Source organism: Micropterus salmoides, unplaced genomic scaffold, assembly GCF_014851395.1.
Source record: "Micropterus salmoides isolate LMB-PRFRI ecotype aquatic unplaced genomic scaffold, ASM1485139v1 Ms_hic_scaffold_21, whole genome shotgun sequence".
Classification (NCBI taxonomy): domain Eukaryota; kingdom Metazoa; phylum Chordata; class Actinopteri; order Centrarchiformes; family Centrarchidae; genus Micropterus; species Micropterus salmoides.
The window spans coordinates 14,225,700-14,238,313 of record NW_024041262.1 but is presented as its reverse complement, the minus strand read 5'-3'; the positions used below and the strand labels follow the sequence as shown (position 1 = coordinate 14,238,313).

The following is a 12,614-nucleotide window of genomic DNA, read 5'->3' as shown; positions in this document are numbered from 1 at the left end:
ATTGCCAACCAAGCTAGCAAGCTCCACCCTCTCATCTGAATATGGACACTTCTGGTTCTAAAAAAAACAAGATGGCGATGGGAAAAAATGCCAAACTCAAGGCTTCAAAATGGTAGTCCATGAAAGAGGTGAAACTGGGAAAATTTGGGACAAGTATTTTTGCAAAAGCATTTATAGTTATAGTTAAAATGCAGGGAGATATAAAATTATGGGGCTGATTGCATGTGTGTACACCATAAAGCTCTCAAAGCAGGAAAAGGCCAAAGGTTTAACAGCCAAAAAAATGTGAGCTAATGCCTCTGCATTGGCCCATCAATGCAAATGCCACTTTCACACTTCACTTACATGGCGTTGTCACCCAGCTCTTCATACAGGTTGTTGGCAGTGCCTCCCCCAGGTTTGCCTGTTGGCAGTGCCATCTGGATACGGGCTGTTTTGGCACACTCTGCCTGGCGTCTGGACACAGCAGAGAGCAAAGACAGAGTTAGTTATCTAAAGTTAGAGTAAAATCCCAACTATAGAAAGCAGAAAAATGGTCATAATCAGCAGGGAGGATTTCTAACTTCTTTCATTGTCCAAAACCGGTAAAACAATCTGTCCTTAAGGTAGTCCTCTTGTCAACTACTCCTATTTATTTGTGTATGTTCTAACAGTATGCAACTTTAACAATATTTTCACACTGTATAGCCAATTTTTTTCAAGCCGTTATATGGCAGGCCAGAACAACGTCGAATTATTTAAAGTCTTTGGATACTCATGTGCTTGCTTAGCTCAGTTGGTACTGCGCGGGACTCCCGTTAGGAAGGTTGTAAGGTCGATTACAACTAACTGCAGATATTAGATAGATATTTTTTTTTCTCCCTTGTTAAACAAATTGATTATAAGGAAATTTTTGCACATGCTCACAGTAAGCATGTGCTGCAGTGTGCGTTTGATCCAGCTTCAAAAACCTATGGATGCTTGTTTCCTTTTCCCTGAGGAGGTTCAGGGGAATCCAATCCCACATTTACAGACGGCTTTTTCAGAGGTGTGTCAAGCAGGCCAGAGTCTCTTGTGAATGTCCTTCAGAACTCTTCAAAGTAAAAGCTCTCAAGCTCTCAATAAACTCAACATAAAGCATTGTTGCAAAAAACGTTCTGGCGCTGTTATTTTGTAGCCACAATCACTTAAGAGGAAGAGATTTTGTGAGTAACTGCAGCTGTCATGACAAACTTTGTCATGACCAGCTGCTATCAATTTATTTATTTTATTTATTATTTATTTATTTTTATGCTATCAAAGCAATTTGGCCGCGGCTCAGATATTATTGCTGGCAGGCCGGTTCTGGCCTGCGGGCTGCCTATTGCCGACGACTGCTGTACAGTATAGGTACATTTTACTATAGTATAGTTTAGTAAAACTGTATGTGTGTCAATGTGTGTGTGTATGTGCCATGCTCGTCTTTTCGTCAGTCTACCATTTTGGTCCAGACTGAAATATCTTAATAATTACTGGATGAATTGCAATGCAGCCATTCATGCTTCCAAGATGGTTTTTAGTGAAATGTCTCTACAACTGTTGGATGAATTACAATGACATGTCGTACACTTCCAGGTGAACGCTGGCGCTATTAGCTGCCGCTGCTCAGGGAGGGAATTTAAAACTTTTAGTACTTCTAAAGTTTCCTGCACTTATGAATGCATGGATGCATCTATGAACTATTTTAAACTATTTTAAGGAGCCACTCTGACCTGTGTATCCACGCTGATTCGGCGGGTTTATATGCTGGTTTTGGTACGTGTTGATGCTTTCTGCGGTTGCCGGTTTGCCTGCTGGTTACTGACTGTTCTTCGTGGTACCTCTGGCACTTGGATCAACTATGAAGATCACTGAGCTACTGGTGCGGATGAACTACATCTGGGTTGTCCTTTCTGCTATATACCATTCTGTGGCATGGTCGATGCTCCAGTATTCGGCGGCGGAACTTACTCAGCTCCGTTTGCGTCCTTTTAATCTTCCGTCAGCTCCATATCTTCCCTCGGATATTGTGTACATACCACGTCGGAAATATATACATCGCGGGTCTCGGTGGAGTTATAACATTGATGGCTCATGTCAAATACGGTCCTTTTGGTCATCTAAACCACGCTCACCGAAGAGGCTCTCACGGACTGTCGATCACAGTGTATTAACCAACCTGGCCAGATCGGTTGGCAACGATTCTGGTAAAAACAATTTGTCCTTTGGATTATTTAATATACGATTCTTTTGAAACAACTGCCTTAAAAATCAATGCAATTCCTACCATCCTCACAACTATTTACCGTCCTCCCAAGAGCAATAATGCCTTCTTAACTGAACTATCTGAACTTTTGACTTATCTATCTTCCATGTCTCCAAATGTAATCATTCTGGGTGATTTTAACATTCATATAGACAATGTCAGTAATGCATTTACATGTGAATTTTTATCATGTTTGGATTACTTTGGTATGCAACAATTTAACACATTGCCCACTCATACTAAGGGGCATACTCTTGATCTTGTTTGCTGTTCTGGTATAACACCTTATAATTGTACTGTCTCTGATCTGTCCATATCAGATCACCTGCTGGTGTCCTTTTGTGCCAAATTGGCAGTTTTTAAGGTAAACCCATGTCGTTCGATCACATTTCGGAATATTAAGAACATTGATGTGCCTTGCCATCTTCTCCAATAAAATGGATTTATCTACTATGAACTAGTTACATACTACAGTGATGGACTGAACATGATTTTAGATGAATTTGCACCTGTGAAAACTCGAACTGTTTCATTTGTACACTCAGCTCCTTGGTTTTACACCTGAACTACGTGAACTTAAAACTAAAGGCCGTAGGTTAGAGCGGTTATATGTCAGGTCTGGCCTTACTGTTCATAAAGAAATGTATGCTGAACATATTCGAAATTATAAAAATGCACTGTCCAAGGCTAAATCTGATTACTACTCCAACATAATTGGAGTTAGTAATGAGAACTCCAGGTCACTTACACACCTCCCCACTCTGTTTTCTCTAACTTTACACTACCAACTACTTCAGAGATAGTGGGTCTGATAGGTAAATCTAAATCTTCGACTTGTCAGTTAGACCCTCTACCTACTCCTTTAGTGAAAGCTTGTTTACCAGCCCTGTCGTCATTGATTACTAAAATTGTTCATGCTTCACTTGTTTCTGGTTCTGTATCTTCATCTCTTAAATCTGCCATTATTACTCCCATTCTTAAGAAACCAGGGGGTGATCCATTTAATTTTGATAATTTTAGTCCAATTTCAAATTTACCATTTATCTCTAAGGTAGTGGAAAAGTGTATTGCAGTTCAAATTCATGAATATCTTTCTCATAATAATTTGTATGAACAATTTCAATCTGGCTTTCATCCCCACCATAGCACTGAGACTGCTCTTGTCAGAATAACCAATGATCTACTGTTGGCAGCTGACTCTGGGCTTTTATCCATACTTGTCCATCTAGACTTGAGCGCTGCTTTTGATACTGTCTCACATAAGATACTTCTTGACAGATTAGCTTCTATTGGTATTACTGGCACTGCTCTGTCTTGGTTTAGGTCATATCTATCTGGATGCAGTCAGCGTATCCAATTAAAAGGTTTTCGATCAAGAACATCCATAGTCACTACTGGTGTTCCCCAGGGTTCTGTCTTGGGCCCGCTTCTTTTCATTATTTACATGCTCCCTCTTGGTTATATTTTGAGGAAATATGGGATTCATTTCCACTGTTATGTGGATGACACCCAACTCTACTTGTCTGCCAAACCCACTGGTTCTTTCCCACCACCATCTTTGTCCAGCTGTTTAGCTGAAATTAAAGACTGGCTTTCCGCTAACTTCTTGAAGGTAAATGGCAACAAAACTGAGGCTTTGCTTATTGGCACTCGATCTGTTTTGTCTAGATCTAATTGTCTTTCTTTGTACATTGACAATACTGTAATCTATCCTTCTTCACAGGTTAAAAGTTTGGGTGTCATCATGGATAGCACACTATCCTTTGAAGCTCAAATTAATAATATCACGCGGATCGCATACTTCCACTTGCGTAATATTATCCGTCTCCGCCCCTTTCTTTCAAATAATAATACTGCAGTTCTTATTCATGCACTGGTCACTTCACATATAGACTACTGTAATGCTCTTTTCACAGGTGTTCCCTCCAAATTGCTACATAAGCTTCAGTTAGTTCAGAATTCTGCACCTCATGTTCTTCAGCGATTGCACTGGCTTCCAGTAAAGTATAGAGTTGAATTTAAGATCCTGCTACTTACTTATAAGGCACTTCATAATCTTGCACCCCAATACCTCACACAACTTCTCCATGTTTACACCCCTCCACGTGCTCTCAGATCTTCATCTTCAATTTCTCTTGTGGTTCCTCAGATCCGACTAAATACCATGGGTGCCAGACCTTTTAGTTATGCTGCCCCCCGCCTATGGAACTCTCTTACCCTTGATGTTCGCAATAGCGACTGCTTGTTGACTTTTAAAACGCGTCTTAAGACAGACTTTTTATACAAGCTTTTTTATAACATGTTGTACTGAGTTTTTAATGTATTTTATCTGTATGTGGCTTGTTTGCTTTGTATATTGTTTTATGCAGTGATCTGTATATTGTCTGTGAGGTGACCTTGGGTGTTATGAAAGGCGCCATTAAATAAAATGCATTATTATTTATTATTATTATTATTACACACATTCCTGTCATCCTCAGGATGAAATATAATCACTTTGTGATCCCTTAGGTTTTCCTCAAGGATAGTCATCAAGTAAAATTTCCAGTTTCCAATTTCCAATAATTTGGTTTGTCACCAAATACCTGCAAAACTAATGACATTCCCATCAGTCTCAGTTGTATATTGTGTTTATTGCTAATTTGCAAATGTTAGCATGCCAGTTAGCAAAAGCATTTAGTACAGCCTAGCAGAAGCTTGCTGTAGACTTTCTGTGAATGTTTGTGTCCCTCTTTCTAGGCTTAATACAGTGAATATAAAATTGTAATTTGTGGACAAACTGTTCAATGTGCCTCTCTACACGACTTAATGGAAATTTAAGTAATGCAACATATTTCCTGAACAGTGTCTAATGTGGCCACATTGAAATCCACCTCATTTTCCAAGTTTATCTTCAAACAGTAGCTTTCATTTTCATTATAAAAGAACCTGACAGTGCTCATGGAATTGAACCACAAGCTGGAAACAACAAACATATACAGTGGGTTCTCTTTATATTTTACTTACGCATATCCCAAACCATCAAAATGTTAATCGGTGACATGCTAAAACGTAGTGTGATGTTACCACAAGTAGAGAAGATTCATAAAATCTGCAAATTGCCTCATGTGAGTTACACAGCACCATAAAGCCATTGTTTGCTAAGATTATCCATATTGTATTTGATACACCAAACTAAATAAGGCTCTAGCAGCAAAACCAAGGGAATCAAGGAAGGGTACATCTGAATACCTATGATATCAACGTTCTCTCTCTAGCACACATGCAGAGATAATAAAACCATCAGTCTTGAACATTGACTCATTCCATGTCTTTCAGGATTCATTTGTTTGATTGTGTGCTGTCCTTTCTGTTTCACCGCCCTTCATCCATTTTATTGTACAATGAAAGTCTACACATTAATCACAGTGAAAGGTGTTTAAGACAGCCATGACATTAATACTTTAGTACAGGAATATGAAAGCAGTACTCACTCTTTGAATCTGTTGGTGATAGACGCAGCAGATGAGAGGACAGGGGAAGAGAGAAAGATTAGTGATTATCTGAACCATAAATCACACAGCACGTCTTGTTAGCCAGGTTTACTTATTGTGATTTACAAGCAAGTTGGATAGTTGGTCTTCATTACAGTCATTTAGCTACAGAGACTAGTGATTATTATGCTGATGACTAGTACCGTCTTTCTTCAAATCTCCTCTCCTCAGTCTGTTTTGTGTCTCTCTTTCTCAGCAGGATGAGTAGCTCTCTCCAAAATGCACTGATCCAGTTTAAATGTTTGTGTGTGTGTGTGTGTGTACGTGCTTGTTTATGTGTGTTCAGGAGACGGATGAAATGAATAGCCTTTCACGGTGGTTAGCTAAACAAACTATTAGAATTGGCACTGAGGGACAGGCTGCCAGGCTGACACAGGTGATAAAATGATAAATAGCTCAAAAGGATGTCCTGTGGGAGAAATTGCCAGCGTTGTTTGTTTATATGTATATATATATATACACACACACACACACACACACACACTCACAGACACACATACACACACTCTTTGCATATCCTTTAAAACAGTTAGCTCATTCAGTCTAAGTTCCCTAAGTCCCTGATAAAAGTGCCATTTTTATTGCAAACTCTACACAAAATGTAATAATTCTACATGTAATTTATACTTACTGTCTGTAGGTGATAATGACAATCAATATGGCGGGGACACAGCAGATAATGATAATAACTGCCAGAGCCAAAAGCGCCCCTTCTGTGTAACCCACAGTCTGCACAGCTTTCTTTACACTGGTCACCACTTCGGGGGTTCGGATCTCCAAAATCCGTCCACCAGGAGGGAGAAAGGGATTGAACTCTTTATTGATGTCCAAGAGTTTACCATCGAGAAACCTTGGGGTGAGAAACCCAATCATGTAACTGACACTATGTACATTTGGCAATAAACACATTACTCAGTGCAAGGGATGTGAACATCAATGGGTGTTTGCATGGTGGTCAGCCAGTTTCACGCTAAGATCATACAAACACATGCCCACTGAGTTCTGTTACACTGGCAAATCTTTTAAGCTTTCTATTTGTTTCTATTTCCCAGTTAAAATGATAACAGACAAAAGCTAGTAAGAACTTTTCTTCTTGTTTGAGTAAGATACCAGAAAGTACAAGATTGACTTCAACAAAATGCATTAAAAAATTGTATGAATGGCAGCACACTAATTTAGGAATGACTTAATTGCGATGTAATTTAGGTTAGGTCCTGTCCCATTTTATGATATAAAGCTTTTGGAAAGCTGCCATTTTACTTTTCATGGATTTGTTGGCAAAGTTCTTACTTGTAGAGCTCCTGACTAGATACAGCTCTGTTTGTCAGCGGGTCGATAGCATAAATCATGAGGTCCGACTTGGTGTAGTCTTCCTGCTCCATTCCATCACCATAGCGATGGGGACCAATGGTTTCAACGACAACCTTTGCACCCGGTATCTGCTCCTGGACGTAGCGTTCCAAAATACTGAGGATGAAAAATTATGGATTTTGATTGATTGGATCACACTATTTTAACTCCTTCAGCATGTCGACATGGCCAAAACACACAAACATTAATACAAAAATACACTTCTGTGTACACAAGCATGTGCTTACAAACATGCAAAGACAAAGCCACACACACAAAAAAGCCACACAAAACCCACACACACATTTTGTTCATCCTGTCAGCTATGCAGACTCGTGCTGTGAAATATTGATTTCTGTCCCCCCAGAAACACCTGCTCACAGCAGGAATGGTCCCTCATAGGCGTGTGCAAGTGTGTATGTATTTGAAAGAGTGAGGCAGAGCAAAAAGGCAGTAAGTGCTTTAAAACATCATTATCAAGTTATGTGTGTGAGGCAAAATAAAGCAGCAACCTGACTGAGCTGTAGGACAATTTTGGTCTGATGGTGCCACTGGGGGGTGTGTACATGGCAAAAATATGATATCATATAATGAATAATGCAGTGTGTGTTTGTTAGTATTAACATCTTGCCTTTCATTCAAATGAATGAACATGTTTTTGCAAAGGAGCCAACTGATGGCATAGGTAAAAATAACAGGTGAAAAAAATCAACAATGTGGAAATGTATCCTAAAAAACATGCCTGGGAAAATATGTCTTCATATTTGCATACAAGGATCTGGGCTAGACCCTGGATATCTTAGTGCCCTTAATTTCAATACTGACAAAAAAAACAACACATAATGAACAACATCTGTAAGCACAGCTTGGTCTGTTTTTTGACAGTGTCTGCTCGGGTGGTCTAGCTGTGGCGGTCTGATGTCTGTCTCGATCACAGTCCCAGTGTGGGTTCAGTGTGAGAACTTTGTGGTAACTTCATTCTTACTAGGACACTTCATTATGATAAAAAACACTATTTTTAAACACAAGACTATTCGTGCTCTTTATCAAGTCATGTTGATTTCCCCATGGTAGCAATTACAGCTTCAGTCCTTTCTATGAAAACACATCATAACTAAATAAAGACAACCAGTGACTAGTCTAACTGTGTAATATAACTGTAAAATCTAAAATGCCATGAAATCAATGTTAAAGCTTAATTCAGTATTCTATGACTGTTAACCTACAGTGACAATTTGCACATGGACAGCAACGTGTTTTTCATCCATATCACTGCACTGTTCTATGAAAATACATATTCTGAGATATACAATATACTTTTTCAAGGAGAGTGGGCAGCTGTTTGTCTACCAGATTGTGACAATAAATTCTATATAAGCAGAGAGTCAATTGTTCAGCTGACAAGGTGTCCATCAGCATTTGCAATGTTGATGGTAAATGTTGAACTGAAACTGCCTGCTCTCTAGATAAGAGTGTCAGTAGACTTCCTAAAAGAGATGTTTAGGTGATTTATTAATATATTTTATTATAGGGTGGCAATGGTGCAATGGATAAGACACAGGAATTTGGTTTGAGGAGACCCAGGTTCAATTCCCACTGTGTCCCTGAGCAAAACCCATCGTTGCTCCAGAGGTGTGCAACCTCTGACATGTATAGCAATTGTAAGTTGCTTTTGATAAAACTGCCAGCTAAATGAGTAAATGTAATGTAATACATAAGAAAAAAAAGATGTAATGTACGTTACCTGAGCAGCTTGTCTTTGTTTTTCTCCACATAAGTTGGGGGGACATTTGATACGACCACTTGCATGTCGAGTTGGTTCACGACAGACACCTACACAACCGAAAATATGTAAACACAACTAATTTCTGCATTTAAATTAAGCTGAAAGCAGCATGTTCAGCTGTGAATGATTTCACAGCCTTATCAGACAGCACCTACAGTACCACTGGCACAACTGAAATTTAGTTTTTTTATCTGCAGACATATCATAAATCTTGAAATTAAGGGAAATGCAGATTATAAGAAGAAATAAACCTCCTTATAGGAAACAATTATAAACCTGCCACCAATGTAGAAAAATATATACACACCACTATCTCTGCCTTGCTGCTGTGTCCGTGACCATAGTTGTCTGTAGCAACCACCTCAAACTTAAAATATGACCTCCTCATGTTCCGGTACATGATTGCCGTCTTCACCACGCCGCTGTACGGTTCGATGACAAAGCCGTCTTTGCTGTCTTTGGTGTCTTTCCCAGCAGGTGGGGGAATGATCAGCCGGTACATGATAGAACTGTAGTTACCAGTGTCTCGGTCCAGCGCCTGTAAAATGAGGGCAATAAGAATCACTACACACACTGTCATTATTATAATCATCACCATGACACCACTGCAATGACATCATGATAACCACTTTTATAATGAAATGTCATTATCACCATCATCATCATTATCATCCACACAAACAGCACTGTGATCAAGTCACTGTTGCTGTTGTAATATTTAATTATGTGTGATCTGTGATGAGCCCTTCACCTCCTCATTGTTTGATTCCATGTGTCTGAGCAGCTGATCAATACGCAGCGCTGCCATGTATACTGATAAGGCCCAGGACTGATATCTTACCTGTCTTGTATTTCTCACTCACCAAAAGGCCACATAATATTGTTGCTTTTACTGGATGTATTTTTTTCTGTTTTTGTTCTCGTTGGGGGAAATCTGCTCTGAGACTTTCAGCACTTGTATTGTTTGATGTAGTACTCTGACTCAGCAGTAGGGGGTAAAGTGGTGCTTTGAGCTGTGTGCAGGTCTATTCATCTGTTCTGTCATATTGGCTAAATATCAAGTCTCTCCCTCATTCGCTCAGACACGCAAACCTCACATTCACATCCAGACACAGACACACACTCAGACAGACATTGATTTATTGCCAGGTCTTTACAAGAAGGGCTGGGAGAACAGACTACATATTCAGCTCTGAGACACCCACCACATCAAAGGTAACACTGTGATAGCAAGAAACACACACACAAAAAAGTTGTCTTATGGCCGTGAAATAAGGAAAGGGAAGCAAAGACGAAAATAAAAAATAAAGGAAACACAGGCGTATACATATAGCAAGATGGGGGAATAAGGAGAGGAGGGAGGAATGAGAGAAGAAAAAATTGTACAGATCCATTTTTTTGAGTTCTCATTTGCAGAGGTGCATAGCACAGTTAGGATAACTTTTCAGCAATACATTAATATCTGCAGTAATATCAACCGCCTGTTTGAACTACAACAGCACAGGTGTGGAGTACAGACCTGACTATTTTCTTTGCACCTAGGAAGAGTATAACTGTGTCGAAAATCCACAAACATACAACTACTAAGCAGGTGTTGAGTGATAAAATTAAGTATAATTAAAACAGTGTGGATACTAAAAACCCGTGAGTTGAGAACTGTAAAAAGAAATACTAATTCTGGATGGCGGTGAAATGGGAACTTGAGGAAAATGAGGACTGAACTACGAGTATATAGTATACTGTATATATTGAATACAATTAGGATGTAGTATGGAATTGGAACATAGCTTTTGACTCCGCATTATAATGTGCTTTGAGTGACAGCTGGAGGTTAAAATAAAAAGCCCATTTGCTTCACTTTAATTGTAGCAAAACAATTCATCCTCAAAAATAAATGCAGTGGCAAAGCACTTTAGTTAGCTGTCAACATTTCAGCGCTTTTTAAGCTCTCCCCATCCAGTATTTTGCTCATTTTGACAAGAACAATGTGAAAGCCACATTAAAGGCAACCACTCACAGTCTGCACCCTGCACACCTGAGCCTCATTCAAAAGCATTTTTACAAGATGACTGAATCACTTGCTAAGTAAGGCCATGTAGAGATAAGCGAACACACTGTATGAAAAAAATAAAGTAGCTCCCCATTAATGTCAATGAAAGCACTGAAGTGCCAATGTGGAAAAAGGCAACACATCTGGCAAGGTACTGCATTTGCCAGTCAAATACATACTATCCCACATTCTAGATAGATTATTAGGTGAAATGATTGCTGTATTTTTACTGTTTAACCTTCAGATTGTCATGAATAAAATAAAAATAAAGAATAAAATGATCATCGCTGTGATAAACCTCAAACTCATGAATGTATTATTTAAACTGGACTTCCTGGATTTTCAATTGTAAACTTCTCTCCTTGTACCTCCAGCAATCAATGCAGTAGTTTTTATTTTTTTTATTTTTATGCAGGGCCATTTTTGGTCTGAACAGACTTTAAAAGGGAAAGTTTGAATTAGTAATTAAAATCCACCCCTCTGCATTTGCATTGGTTGTGGTGGGATAAGTGACAGAAACGCCTTGGGAAGATAAAATGTGACAAAAAAGATTTATTTAGAGAAAGAATCTTTGCATGTAGCAAGTAGATTTACTAATCTGCAATCCGATCAGTCTGTGTTCTGGCATCCTCTGAGGGACAAAAGGACCGAACTCCTGCATGTGCACTTGAACACGTACACTCTGGAGGCATGACAGCCCTGTATGAAGCAGTATACACGGATAACAAAAAATGTAGCCTGGTACACTCACACACACAAAACTCATTAAGACAACGAGCGTGCTTCAGACAGATGTGATGGAATTAGTTATACTTGAGTGGAGCCACTGAGTCTGAAAATTCAAATGTCTCAAACTTTTTCTTCATACTTTGTCTCACTTACTCTTTCGTCTGCGTGTTGGCAAAGTTTGCCGCCAGCATCCCTGTCCATCTTTCTAGGCATACCCCGACTCCATCTATTCATCCGCCCATGAATCATGTATGTCCTCCCTGCCTTCTTCTGTCCAGTCAGTTTGTCTCTCAGCAGGATGCCAGTTATCTTTATCTACCCATCAATCTTTGCTCTTCCTTCCAACCTCCAACCTCAAAGATCCATTGCCTCTCCCTGTGGTGATCGAGCCTACTAGCAGGCTCTCAGTTCTTTCCGTCTGCCTGCTCAAGTATTTAAAGAGGTCAGGTGACTGTAGAGTGGGTTACTGTAAAGCAGCTCCAGCCAAATATAGTTTTAACACTGAAAATTCACATGCAAAACCACCGCCTCAGGTGTTTGCAGTAGAGGAATAATAACTTGAAATCTCAGAGAGAGAGTGAGTGAGAAAAGTTCATTTTCTGAAATATGCTCTCCCTTATTCTCTCATCTTTCCCATCACTCTCGCTGTCTATGATCAAATGAAGCAGGAATATCTAAGAATGATGTTAAAAACGGTAATAAAATATTAAAGCACATATTTTTCTGCCAAAGACTCATGCATCCAGGCTCATTAAGGCTCATTGCTACTTCTCAGATAGAGGCTGAAACAGATAAGACTCTGTGACCCATTTTGGGTCATTCTAATAACACGAAAGCAGCCTGAGTTGTTTACAGTCATATTAGTTCAGAGCCGACAGCCAGACGGAGTCGGGACAGACGGCT

General features: G+C 39.4%; 1 protein-coding gene across 4 annotated transcripts in view; it reads right to left on the bottom strand.

Annotated features, from left to right (window-relative positions):
- Positions 1 to 12,614, bottom strand: part of LOC119916194 (protocadherin-15-like) — a 176,623-nt gene that overhangs the window by 33,369 nt on the left and 130,640 nt on the right. For all 4 annotated transcript variants that reach the window (XM_038736122.1, XM_038736123.1, XM_038736125.1 and 1 more), the window contains 6 exons: positions 9,240 to 9,470; positions 8,891 to 8,979; positions 7,087 to 7,263; positions 6,428 to 6,646; positions 5,737 to 5,745; positions 346 to 456 (listed from right to left, as the gene is read on the bottom strand). In XM_038736122.1, coding sequence (XP_038592050.1) covers positions 346 to 456; positions 5,737 to 5,745; positions 6,428 to 6,646; positions 7,087 to 7,263; positions 8,891 to 8,979; positions 9,240 to 9,470 — 836 coding nt within the window. The remainder of the gene's footprint in view (positions 1 to 345; positions 457 to 5,736; positions 5,746 to 6,427; positions 6,647 to 7,086; positions 7,264 to 8,890; positions 8,980 to 9,239; positions 9,471 to 12,614) is intronic.